The sequence below is a fragment of the Asterias rubens genome, chromosome 20, assembly GCF_902459465.1.
Source record: "Asterias rubens chromosome 20, eAstRub1.3, whole genome shotgun sequence".
Lineage (NCBI taxonomy): Eukaryota > Metazoa > Echinodermata > Asteroidea > Forcipulatida > Asteriidae > Asterias > Asterias rubens.
Window position 1 is genome coordinate 6286821 of NC_047081.1, and position 13955 is coordinate 6300775.

Genomic DNA, 13955 nt, shown 5'->3' on the forward strand with positions numbered 1-13955 from the left:
ATACTCCCCTTTTTATTGTTATCCATAACACTCACAGTTACTTTGTGAGTGAATTTGTACTGCTAAATAGTAATTGCTACTACGATATCTTAGCACAAACGTCCCTGATTTATATACACTATTTTCTGTCCTCACATTATACATATTGACTAGCATAACTCTTCGGTACAACTTTAAGAACATTCACATGGATGTGTATAAATCTCGTCACGTGTTTTTTTTTCTCGAAAAAACCTTTGTGTTTCCTCTCCTATTAAAGATCTGTGCGACCAACACAAGGCCGATTTTGTTCATAGTTTTGGTCCTCTTTCTATGATAAGAATCAGTACGAAGAATAATGCTCTTGCAGTCAGGGAACCTGACCAGTTTACTAATAACCAGTCTACTTTTCATTGATTTCGTTTTTTTCACCCCCAAACTAAACCAATCGGTTCTTTCCACAGCCAGCATTTCCCAAAGATACAGAAATTAGTATAATCTGACCAGTATTAACACCATGTGACTACGGCTGTTCGCCAATCAAAACCAGCCACAGAGTGGACAAAAAACTAATTCGTCCTAATTTGGCAAGAGTGGACAATATCTCCCATTTAGCGATTCTATTCCTTTATATACAACTCACAAGTTGATTCACATCATTACATGTATGGCTTCACAACTATATTTACAAACTTCAAACCTTTAGTAATTCGCTTCAACGCCGGATTCCTTAAACGGAAACCTTCTTACTGTTTCATGGTGCAACACTTTGTTACTTCGTTGCTCCGTTAAACCTTTTTAAATTACAGCATTGTGATGTAAATTCTAAATGCATATTCTTATTAACTTCTTTAAATAGTATGTAGTCACTGGCGGTCAAAATACACTCAAGAACTTTGGCCGAATAAGTATAATACTGAAAGCAAGGTCAAAGTTCAAATTGTTGACCTTTGAATGACCTCCTTGATGACTCTACAAAAATTTGCACACACATTAGTAACAAGTACTCATATTAGTTACCAGATGATATTGCACAACAGTGCTTGACTATCATCAGAATGGTTTAGAGTTCCAAGTCTATCGAGTTCAGTGTGTAAGAGTTTGGTACAAGCTGTGTCGTTTAAAGGCAGTGGGCGCTATTGGTAATTACTCAAAATAATTATTAGCATAAAACCTTACTTGGTGACGAGTAATGGGGAGAGGTTGATAGTATAAAACATTGTGAGAAACGGCTCCCTCTGAAGTGACATAGTTAACAGGAAAGAAGTAATTTTTCCACGAATTTGATTTCGAGACCTCAGATTTAGAATTTGAGGTCTCGAAATCAAGCATCTGAAAGCACACAGCTTCATGTGACAAGGGTGTTTCTTTCATTATTATCTCACAACTTCGACGACCAACTGAGCTCAAATTTCCACAGGCTTGTTATTTTATGCATACGTTGAGATACACCAAGTGAGAAGACTGGTCTTTGACAATTACCAATAGTGTCCAGTGTCTTTAAGAAGATTGATTATCTGTTGCAATGTAACCAACCAATGACTGAAGCTGGATTCGAACCTCCGACCTCCATACTACTTTACAGGGTGCTCTACCAACAGAGCTGCTATTGCCTGTACATGTCTATTGGTTCACTCACTCAATTGTTTTAGTATCTCTGTTTTGGGGCATCAATCAGAAGTTTTATTTTATTCTAATCTTACAATAGAAGATCAAACACACATTTCAGCTTCGGAGGCTGTACTCGGTGAATTAACAAAATAGAATACAAAAATTAATATTCTTTATCCCGATGCAAATTTAACATCTATTATATCGTTGCGGTACCCGCTGCCAAAACATAGGATTCGAACTGCCTCTAGCTACCGGGCAACCTCGGTAGTCTAGTTGGTAAGACACTGCTCTAGAATTGCAAGGGTCGTGGGTTCGAATCCCACCCGAGTAACACGCCTGTGATATTTTTTCACAGGACTCAGGAAAGCACTGAGTATACAGTGCTAACACACATCGGTGTATGGGTAAAAACCCCCCCCCCAAAAAAAAATTAATAGAATACATTAGTTTTTAATGGTACAATTTGACAGATTTTCCTGTTTACAGAATTTGCCCATTTGCCGTTTTTCAATAAGAACCTCCTTTAAGCAGGTTTGGTGGTAACCACCAAATCGACAATCCTGCAAAGCAATTGCTTATACCAGTATAAGAGATAAGCAGGCTTGCTGGTTACCAGCTTTGAGATACTGCATCCTTTATACACAAGACAATACTGGTCCCCTGCTATTACTGCTTACAGTAATACTTAACCAATAAGCAGGCTTATCGGTCACCATTGCTTTCCAGTCACTTATAGAGAGACTGGTTTCCAGCTGCACATACAAACTGCTTAAAATACACAGGTGAACTGTTTCTGCTTAGCAGAAATTGCTGGCAATGAGTTGATCCTTCTCTCACGTTCTGAATGGCGGGTCAGCGGGTGCTTTGAGAGTATTGTAGCACGCTTGACAGACGCGTACTGGCTTGCTGATCCGAAGACGCTGTATCTCAGACTCAAACCTACTGCATCTGATGATTAAAAACCCCAAGAGGAAAATTACTTCAATTTCAATTCCAGTAAAACATTTATTTCATACAGCTCTTCTCAAAATATAACATGTACACAAAATATTACATACATGTAGATAAGCAACAAAATAAGCACAGAAGATGGAGGAGAAAGAGTTTGTAGACCAGATTCTGGTCTACAAATTATGGCAGAATAAAGAGAGTGTGAGGCTGTCCGACAGATTGAGCCAAGGCTTGTAGAAGACAGCCTAAACAGACAAACTAAGTGTACCTTTTAAAGATTTCTTACTGAGAGATCGCCTTACATCACATGGCCAGACAGCCACTTCAAGGTGAGGGCTACACGACCCACATTAACTGCAACCAGGGGCACGTTGCCACCTACTCCTGGGGTTCTAAAACAGGGTTACACGCTTAGTCCGTAAGGATGTAGGCGTGGGTGTCATCCACTAGGAGCCTGGCTGGTAGGGCAGAATGCACTACCTTCCCAACTTTAAAGAATAAATTATGGTTAAGTGCCTATCTCAAGGGCACAAGTGTCATGACCGCTATTTGAAGCCACACTCTGTTGCCAGAGCTTGGTCCGATGAACTACACTGCTTGGCCACTACAACTTTATAGTACATCCAAAGAAAGATGCAGTTATGACAAAGTGTCTTGCTCATTGCCACAACTGTCATGACCGGGTCCAGAACCCACGCCATTAATCAAAGCTTGAGCCTGAGGTACTCAACCGCTCAGCAAACATAAATCTACCCCAGGAATTGTTAAATAATTGTACCTTGAACAGAAGAGTTTTCCACAATTGCGGCAGTGATGGCGTCTCTCCGCGAAGGTGAACTTGACACTGCAGGAGGCACAGGTATCGCTGCTCTCATCTTTGACCCAGTGGTCCGTCATGACCTTCCCTGGTTGGTCAGCTACGGACCAGCTGAAGACTCGGCCCCTCTCGTCACCAACAAACACCTTCATATGGTCCCTGGATGTTGAGGAAAGAACGCAAGAAGGAATGTGTCAAAAAGAGGAAAAAACTACTTGTTTTCTTATTAGTTTATTTACTGATTTTTGGGGTTGATCAAAGAATTGACTAGAGTGGGACTCGAACCAACGACCTCCGGATTAGCGTGCCGATGCTCTACCAACTGAACTATCTAGCCCTATATTGGCGATGTCCCTATTTTGTCAATGTCTTAGTTTATTTACTGTAATAAAATGTATAGCAAACCCTCCCAAATTTTCATCTAAAGTGCAATTTAACTGGGGTCCCTTGCTCAATTTTAGCACGACTGATGTACAAACATGTAGCAATATTGACAAGATTTTGCAAGAGAACTTGGACAGTATAAAAAAATTGCTGTCCTTCCACACGAGGTACATTTTGTAAAATGTTACAACCATGCTACAATTTAGCAAGGGACCCTTTTGAAAGGGGCATAATAATGATCTAACCTTGAGATTGCAAGAGCTGTTACTGCGGCTGGTTGTACATTGTCTTTCCGCTCAAATGCTGTATGCATGGTCAGTTTACTTCGGAACACCAACTGCCGCTGCCACTTAAAACCTTGAGAAAAAATAAGAGAAAACTTTAAAAAAAAAACTAAGACAAGTTTGCAGTAACACCCTTTGAATATCTCTTGTATTAGGTTTTGAAACCTGTGGTTAACAACTCACTGTTGATTCGTTAACCACCGGTTATTTTCGCTTCAGAACTAACACTACTCTAAAAGAGATATTCACATGGTTTGCCGTAAACTTTCCCCGAGTTCTATGACAGCAAAACACAGGCAAATCAATTGGGTGGGATTCGAACCCAGAACCCTTGCATTTCTAGAGCAGATGTCTTTCCACTAGACCATCGAGCTAGCCCGGAGGCCAAAAGCAGTTTGAATCCTAGTTGGCGAAGAATAATACCAACCTGGCTTAAGCTTGTTCCTGTGAGAAGCCGACATTCTCTCTCGCTTCTTGAAATCGTCATCGTATTTATCAAAGTCACTCTCCGAGAGGATGACGTACTCTCCCCGCTGCATGGGGCTCGGTGGCGTCACGCCGTTCTCCCCCACCCTCAAACCACTGCCTAGGCTATCCGTCTCATCGCCTTGGTTACCGTTGATGATGTCACTCACGTCATCCCCCGTGGTAAAGCTCGTCGCATCACTGCAGGAGTCCAGATTATCCGGAGTCGTCATCGTCGTATCGCCAGGTTGGGTTAGAGTTATTCCGGGCCTGTTATCGATGTAAGTTCCCTCGACAGGAAGACTAGACGGAGGGGTGAGTCTCGGATTGTGCCCATCCATTTCATTCACGCTAACTTTAGAGTTTCGATTAGCCTTGAGGGTGTCGCAGTCGTACCCTCCCGCGTCGGACATCATTAGCACCTCGTTCATGTCATCCGGACTCGAGTCCGACATCACTTTATCGACGCTGCCTTTTGTCGGCGTGGAAACCTCGCTTTCTTCGTTCAAGGCGCTACTGAAACTCTGACTGTCCTCTGATTGGCTCTCTGAGGTACAGTCTTCGTCCTTTACCTTTGACACTAACGTGTCATCCGGCTGTAGGCTATTCGAAGTCGACGACCTTTTGGAACTTGATATGTCTGGCACCTGGACGTACTCAACACTCCACATCTGAAGACAACAAAAAATAAGACATTTACTTATTTGGGCTAGGGGGCTAGACAGTTCAATTGGTTGAGCGCCGGCACGTTAATCCAGAGGTTCGATTCCCATTACACCAGTACGATGGCTTCTGACTAGCACCCAAATCAAAGATCATGACAAAACAGGGATACCGCCAACATTAGGGCTAGATAGCTCAGCTGGTAGAGCGTTGATACGCTAATCCACAGGTCATTGGTAACATTAGGGCTAGATAGCTCAGCTGGTAAAGCGTTGATACGCTAATCCACAGGTCATTGGTTGATATCCCACTCCAGTAAATGTTTTCTATAAAACCCAAAATCATTTAAAATTTATCCAGTCAGCTTCCCTTGTAGTTTATTATTTGATGTGAAATAAAAAAAAGTTGCATCCCCGTAAGGTGATCCCCAGGTTGTACCGTAATCTTGAGTGTGATCCCTGGCTACAAGGCAGTTAACAGTTGTATGGCTTCTGACTGCGCCTTGACCAAAAAATACATACTGACATATTGACGCCAACATAGGGCTAGATGAGGTCGTTCAGACACAGTACTTAAGTTGGTTTAACTCATGGTTCAACCCGATCGAGTTCAACTCTGTGTGTCTGAACGGTTTTAAAGTTAGTTCGAATCGAGTTCAACCCACAAAAGATAAACCGTCCAGGGAGGGGGTTTATCTTTAGACCGCTTCAGGTTTATCTTTTAACACTGTGTGTGGACAGAATAAAAAATACCACATCCGGTTTAACTCACACGACCCATTGACCTCCGTAATCATTATGTTAACACACGGTGACCAATGAACAGGCCAATAAACAGGATGTTAGAGTAACGGGGTCGTATTTGCTTTGACCTCTTAAAACCAAAGATAAACCATATCGGGTTTAACTCAGTGCTGTCTGAACGCAAAGGGGGTTTTATTTTTACGACCACTCCCTGCTGCTCGTAGAAGTTAAACCGGTTCGGGTCTAAGTTAATACGCTGTCTGAACATACCCGATGACATGTTACCAGAGGTGGTTGGTTCAAATCCAGTTTCAGTAATTTTTCCTTAGTTCAACCCCAAATCATTTTCTTATCTTTATACAGATAAATTTTAACCGGTTCGATGTTATCATGGTTAGACAATAAATTAAACACATTCTCAGAATGTAGACTTACTCTGACGACCCCGTCGCTAGAGCCCGTCATGATCACGTTCTGGGAGTCCCACTCCACCATCTGAAAAAAAATAAGGAATTACCAAATTGAACAAGCTTTACAAGAACAAAATAAACTTTCTATTTTATCGGTTTTGGTACAAGAATAAAAAAAAAAACGCAGAATTTAAAGGCAGTGGACACTACTGGTAATTACTCAAAATAATTATCAGCATAAAACCTTTCTTGGTGACGAGTAATGGGGATAGGTTGATGGAATAAAACACTGTGAGAAACGGCTCCCTCTAAAGTGACATATTGTTTGAGAAAGAAGTATTTTTCCACGAATTTGATTTCGAGACCTCAAGTATAGAATTTGAGGTCTCGAAATCAAGCATCTAAACGCACACAACTTCGTGTGACAAGGGTGTTTTTTTTTTTATAGTTATCTCGCAACTCTGACGACCAATCAAGCCCAATTTTTTACAGTTTTGTTATTGTATGCAGATGTTGAGATACACCAAGTGAGAAGACTGGTCTTTGACAATTACCAATAGTGTCCATTGTCTTTAACTTTCAAGTTTTGTTTTGTCCCTTTTTTTGGGGGGGGGGGGTAAACTATTGACTATGTAAACAAGTTAAGACCTTAAACAAATCGTTACAAAAAGAATATTCACACTATTAATTAATTATTTTGAAAAACAAAATTGAGACAAAAATTGGAAAGAATGAAGTTTTAAATTGTAACAAAGAACAGAATCCCACAATTTGTTCACCTCCGACATCGCACAGCACAAGATTCTCTGATCTCGACCGGTAGACGTGTTGACACTGGCGACTAGTTCACCATTAATGCTCCATAGATACAGAAAAGCACCAGCGCACGTTGCAATGTCACCCTGAAAGTTAGAGGAAAGCGCATGAGGCAGGAGATAATATTAAAAATCAGGATATGGAAATGTAAAATTTAAAAAGAAGACTAATTTTTTCATAAATGTGGCTGATAGATAGCAGCAGAAGAAATAAATAATAATAATAATAGACATTACTTAAATCTTGAATATCACCAAAAGGTCCCTATTCGCTTGAAAGAGAGAAAGAAATGTGATGAAAAGGGAGAAAATAATGAAATTAACTGTGATAATATTTATTGAACAAATGTGTACCCCTGGGTGGAGAGAAGCAATTCTAGTAAAGTATCTTGCTCAGGGACACAAGTGACCTGACCAGGATTCAAACCCATACTCTGCTCAACAGAAACAGCAGAGCTTGAGTTCGGTGCTCTTAACAACTCGACCACGACACCATAAGAAATCATCATGCACTGCTTACCGTAAGGTTATTGATGGCAACAGCAGACACTGGTGCCCCAAGATCCCGGAGCTGCCTAACGAAGATCAGTCGGTTCAGGTCCCACATGAGGCAGGTTTGATCTTTGGATCCGCTGATGATGATGTTGTAGGCAGTGGAGACAGCAAGGCAGGTCACCACGTCGTTGTGACCGTACAACGCCTGCGAAAGGTTTGCATCAAATAACACACATTTGGTTTACTTTTCCTCAAATCTATTTTACAAATTTATACACTGTTTGGGAAAATAACAATTTAGTTTCATAGGGATACTTCAGGGAGGCAAAGAAGGCGATTGCCTTGTGTGCCCTGGAAATGCTCCAGTATAAATTTGCCGTTTCCTCATAGGGTGCCCTTTACAAAGAAGAAAATGCCTTGGTGCCCTTGCCCTTTCAAAAACGAAGCATACAGCCCTGGGAGGGTATACCTTTGGTAAGTAGTCAACAATTTAAAGGCAGTGGACACTATTGGTTATTACTCAAAATAATTATTGACATAAAAACTAACTTGAAAACAAGTAATGGGGAAAGGTTGATAGTATAAAATGGCCTGAAGTTTATAAGAGTCACAATGACAAGAAAAGATAAGTCGTAGATGATAAATCTTTACCTGTTTGAGATACAGCTGTTTTGATCGTTCCTTACGGGCCTCAAGTTGCCAAACGTGAACCACCTACAATCGGAAGAAAAAGAATTCTCTCAAATTTTTGTAAAGAATATTTCAAAAAAGTGACAGTTTGGCAAACCAAATTCTGAATTTAGTACATGAAAAGTTTGACGTCTGAAACAGTTAATAAACGATTTGACGTGTTTGAAGTTGAAAGATCGACTGTTAGGTCGATCGGAACGAATAAAGTTACTGGTAATCTATTTGACATGACGCAAGTCCGACGCGACTGTCTGAATTGGGTGCAAGTGTACTTTTCCTTTACATGTCAGGGATGTGATTCCTTTTTTAAAACGGAATGCGTTTTTTTTTTTTTTTTTGGCCCTTCCAGAGTAGGGCTTCTAAAACTAAAGATAAATGCATTGGGCTTCATGCTTGCAAGTTTTCAAGCTTGCATGCTTTCATGCTTTGCGCTTAGAGTTCAGTTTTTTCTTTTCTATCACATCCCGGCATGGTTTACAAGGTGCTGCGCTGCAATATACCGCCAAATAACTAAGCAATTGCTAGTCTACTGACGAACATTTTTGACTCACCGTACTAGCCCCTCCAGTCACCACCATTCTTGTATTTGGACACACCGCACACTGAATCTGTCCGCTTAGCGTCCCCTCAAACACAGTGGTAGCCTTGTCTGAATCGTAGCTGCCGATACGCAGACTGAGATCCGCGTAACCGAAGGCAAGGAATCGATTATAGACTGGTGGAATGAGGACCTTGTTCTGCTCGACAGCCAGGAGGATCTTCTCTGATGGGATGATTTGACCGACAGGACCCTTCAACTCTGAGGAGTGATTCAGACAAAAAAAGATGGTTCATTTATACATTCATCATTTCCATTGAAAAAAAACAAAAAAAAGCCCAGTCTGCCTCCAGCCATTTTTGGGTATGGTGAACTTATAGGACTCCTTTGTAGGGCACTATTTGGTTTGGGTAAATTTGTCTGTTTATACCCAAACCAGTTTACTCAACGTTGCAGTTTCATGGCGTACGCAGCGCGCAGACCATTTCTCTGAGTTTGCTAACCCTAACCCCCCCCCCAACCCCCCCCCCCAAAAAAAGAAGAAGGCAGAAATGGTAGATGGGCATTGACACCCAAAATGGCGACAGGAGACATGCGTTGTGTGATGCGCATTCTGCATAGGGTCTATTGAATGGAATGTGCTTCTTTTTAGTAAAACATTAAAACTTTGCAATGACCTCAGTTTAATTCAAATGCCTTTCGTTGACTCCTTCTTACCTTTCAAGGGTTGCAGAGAGGGTCTCAAGGTGTCCAGATTGTGAAAGAACAATCTATTGATGGGAATGACTGAGCCGCTAACGTCACCGATCTTGTTGCTGACTTTCTTCTGGGGATGGGGTTTCTTGAACAACTGTTAATAATAAAAAATAATAATAATAACATTATGAACAGTTTTTATATAGCCAAAATGACAGTGAAGTCTCAAAGCGCTTTTGGAAAGCCACGAATGAAAAACCAGAACTGTTGAACAAACAAAAAAATTACAGAAAATACATTAAGAACAATTTGTTGATTAAGATTCTGGTCCTGTAAATAATTTGTTTGCCGGTGACAATTTTGAGCTACAAGCCCCAAGGTTTGTGACTTTTTCGCAAAGTCTAGTACTACTACCTGAGAGGTTAAATCTTACAACTTTTCTCTGTCTGTGTCCAGTGGCCAAGCGTCTAAACACTTTCTTGGGTTTGGTTACCGACTCCTGGACAACCCTTCCTCAAATGGCCGTGATTGGTTGCAAAGCTTGCTACCAATCACCCACTCATCACACACCACCAGGCAACCACCGATCCTAGACTCGCCCTAGTCTGAGCAGGACATAGGTATACAAGGGTAACAAAAAAAGGGGCAGGCAATTTCATCCCATTACGTACATATGTTTGGAGGTACACTTACCTGCTTAGGGATTTGCCCAAAGTTATTGATGAATCCGATGGTGGCGTTCTTCTTGAGAGGGTCGTCGATGCTGTAGATGTCTACGTTACCTTCATAGAAGAGATGATGGAAGACATTGTGAGCTTCTGCCGCCTCCTTGCCTTGCTGCTTGTAACCAAAGATCAGATCAATCCACTCGTGGAGATGGGCACTGACGTAGTCGCACTCCAAGGCCTAAAGAGTGGAGGAAGAAACCAAGGAAATGATTCAGGGTTTGTTGTGAGTGGACCCTTCAAAAAAGAGCTGAACAATGCATGATGTAAGAATGATCGTGTAACGGCAAGTGAGCGCGCATCACGCATTTTTTGCTAGGTGAATTGGGGCACCCCATTAATCCAGTAACTAGGCTCATTTCACATTATTGTAGTTGTACATTATAGTAGCTTTCTCGTAACATAGTTTTTGAGAAAGAGGTAATTTCTCACTCAAATATGGCCTGAAGCCATTTTATAGGCATCTGAAAGCACAAAACTTGTGCGACAAGGGTGTTTGTTCTTCAATTATTCTCACGCATTTTCAATTTTCAATGACCAATTGAGTTCAAATTTTCACGGATTTGTTATTTTTATGCACATGCTGAGATACACCAAGTGAGACTACTGGTCCTTCACAATTACCAGTAGTGTCCAGTGTCTTTAACGGGAAGAGTAAAATGATATGCTTGGGAGAAATCTTCCAAGGATTACAACTTACCTCTCGATGCATTCGAATAAACTCCCTTGGATCTCCTTTAGCCCAGGGAGGTAAAATAACGTCTCCCAGCTCAATGCCACTCTGCTTTATTCCTACAAAGACAAACAAACTATGAATTAAGTATTCATCAAATTGTAATAGATGGATTGCACAGGACATCATTGGCCGCCATCTACGGCTGAGAATTGTGTGCAGCGAGCACACGCGTTCACTTTTCCATCATATTTGGCGGTCGATGACACTATGTGCAATCAATCAGCTAGAGCTGGTGGCATGGGTGGCACATTTGTAAAGCATGAACATCTCTAAAATGACACATTACAAATGCTTACATATTTGCATTATTATTAACGAGCCAAATAATACTCTTCATCAAAATTTTGAGAATACATAATATAAGTTTGAAATAATGCCGTTATGGAAAAAAATATAAGTTTTTATCACCCTAAATTTCAATTTGACAAAGAAATCTCAGATTGGTAACTAAAATTGTTGAGCCTTCATCCTGCGTGGTCTTAACGGCCCTTGATTTTTGTGCGATATCACAAAAACGGTACAAAAACCAAAGGTATACATGCCCTTTAATGGATGAGTCTCCTAAGTAGGGCAATATGAAGGAAGTCCTTGCCAGCTTACCGAGGTCAAAATTATTGTGGTTGGTCATAAACTCTGGTAGATAGAAGAATTCTGGAAGGAGTTCCTTCACGTCGGCCATGTTGTGTTTGGACGCCGACAACCACGCATCTTTGATACTGTGGAACATACGGTCCGCCAAGTCAAAATGGCCGCCCTTAAGACAAAGACAGAGATTTGGTTAAATAGATGTTAATCCACTGCCTCTAGCCACCTCTAGACACTCTTGAGTTGTCAACAATCAGGGCCAAGTTTCATGGCTCTGCTTATTGTAAGCAAAGAATCTACGCTTGCGGAAGCAGGAAATTCTGTATTGACGTCAAGCATGATTCCTGGGTAAGCGAGGAATGTCGGTTTTAGCGCATTCTACCAGGCATTCTACGTTTACACAGCTAGTGCAGACATTCGGCGCAGAGCATGGTGATCGTAAGCGCAGAATCTGGCAGTAAGCAGAGCCATGAAATTAGACCTTGTCCTTTCAGAGAGAATCACAAAATCACTTTCTTTAATGTTGTGCATTAATATTCAAACTAGGAGAGGTCTAGTATCCTGACTCCCCTTACCTGTAATCTGAGGAAATGCTGAGTGAAGGGTTCCATCCTGACTAAGGTAGAGGCCACAATCATAGCCGATGAGTAGTGTGTGCCATAGTAGTATGGTGGGGTCTCACCTGTTAAATACATACAAAGTTTAACCAAATTTATCAGCACTTTATACATAAAATAGACCCCTTGCATAATCTTAAACGCTACAGGGACGCCGAGTTCATGCGCCGATTTTTATGGGCAAAGAACAACTATCGTTCAAACATTTGCCTCCTTTGACTTCAGCTTTTAGAGCGTGTGACATTACATGCAATGGGTCTATTGAAATTAAGTCCCTTGAAGGGGTACAGCAAGGGGTACTGTAGTATGGGTCACTTCTTTGAGGAAATTTTTTTAATTTGTATTGGAACTTCGCAAACGGCACCACAGCAAAAGCACAGGGCACTACGCCAATGGAACCTTTTTATGAAATATGCTAATTACTTGCGTACAGACCCTGTTGGTTGGCAAAAGCCATAGAGATGCACAATAGCGTCTGTGTCGAGCAACCATTAGCTGTGTACAAAACAGCGCGATGTGCTAGCGTTAGTGCGCAGGCGATATGTGCAGTTTACATATTTCATGAAAAGGGCCCATTGCTGGGGGGGATTTCGAGGCCTGTATGCAAATACATGTAGGTAGCTTGCAGCATTTTCATCCTTTTTCATAATTGCTTTTATAGTGATTAAGTTAACTTTTTTAAATCAAACGCTTTCTTTCTGTGTTGCAGACAAACAAAGCGTTTCAACCAGTGTCTTGAAATAGCAGGTTGGTTCAACCATTGAATTAACTTGTCATAAAACAGCAATATGGTACACCAAATGGTTTGCATCTAGTAATAAAACAGCAGCTGTTGCAACCATTGATTTTAACTGTGTAGTTCATAAAATAGCAGTATAGTGCACCAGTACTGTAAGGAACCTGCTGAAGACATTTCAGGTCAGGAAACAGCCGTCTGGTGTCACCAACACCCTCTAAGATTTAAAAAATGTGCAATAAAAAGCACAGCAGGGGAAACAACAAAACCCAAAAGAGAATAATAAAAAATCTGGATAGAAGTTGAAAACTTTTGGGTGTTAAAAAAGGAAAAGCAATCAAAAAGTAGCCAGAATAAAAAATACACCGCAACCTTGTTTGTTAATATATCGAGTGGAATTCATTCATAAGATAAATTGAAGCCACAGAAAGTTTTGTAGGGGAAGAGGGGGTGGGGGGGGGACAAATTTTCCTTCAAAACCACGTCCTAAAGCCAATCAGTGTTTGGAGTAACTAATAATAATTATAAGTAATCCAATATAGACGAGGTGTACTAATTGAAAGTGTTTTCATTTGGTGAAATGCTTTTATGAATGATCATACATGTATTTAAGACTAGTTGAAATAAATGGTACATGTATGTCTGGGCCGAGAAGTTTAGAGCACCGGACTCAAGCTCTGGTGTTTCTGATCAGCAGGGTGTGGGTTCGAGTCCCAGTATTGACACTTGTGTCATTAAGCAAGACACTTGACCATTACTGCTTTGTCCTTCTGATGGGAAGTAAAGCTGTTGGTCCCGTGTGTTGCGTACTGCATGTAAAAGAGCCAAATGCACTTAGTGCAAAGAATAGCAGCTTTTGTCGCAACGAGAAGGGCACGGTATGGCAGCAATTTATGCCCCAAATCACCTTGTATCCCTTTCCAAGAGGTATCAAGGTTGCTTCGTCTCGTGAGTTCATTCTTAAACAAACTCACCAAACTTGATTTGATAATGGGTTGATAGTTACATATAT

The 13955-nt window shown here is 41.0% G+C and overlaps 1 protein-coding gene across 2 annotated transcripts in view; it reads right to left on the minus strand.

Moving 5' to 3' along the window:
• Positions 1 to 1958: 1958 nt before the first annotated feature.
• The window catches only part of LOC117304113 (WD repeat and FYVE domain-containing protein 3-like), a 98743-nt gene continuing 86746 nt past the window's right edge, over positions 1959 to 13955 (minus strand). For both annotated transcript variants that reach the window (XM_033788613.1, XM_033788612.1), the window contains 14 exons: positions 12166 to 12272; positions 11606 to 11759; positions 10970 to 11061; positions 10238 to 10450; positions 9566 to 9698; positions 8862 to 9109; positions 8272 to 8334; positions 7646 to 7825; positions 7090 to 7212; positions 6336 to 6395; positions 4457 to 5165; positions 3991 to 4102; positions 3323 to 3520; positions 1959 to 2541 (listed from right to left, as the gene is read on the minus strand). In XM_033788613.1, coding sequence (XP_033644504.1) covers positions 2427 to 2541; positions 3323 to 3520; positions 3991 to 4102; positions 4457 to 5165; positions 6336 to 6395; positions 7090 to 7212; positions 7646 to 7825; positions 8272 to 8334; positions 8862 to 9109; positions 9566 to 9698; positions 10238 to 10450; positions 10970 to 11061; positions 11606 to 11759; positions 12166 to 12272 — 2507 coding nt within the window. In that variant the 3' untranslated portion in view covers positions 1959 to 2426. The remainder of the gene's footprint in view (positions 2542 to 3322; positions 3521 to 3990; positions 4103 to 4456; positions 5166 to 6335; positions 6396 to 7089; positions 7213 to 7645; positions 7826 to 8271; positions 8335 to 8861; positions 9110 to 9565; positions 9699 to 10237; positions 10451 to 10969; positions 11062 to 11605; positions 11760 to 12165; positions 12273 to 13955) is intronic.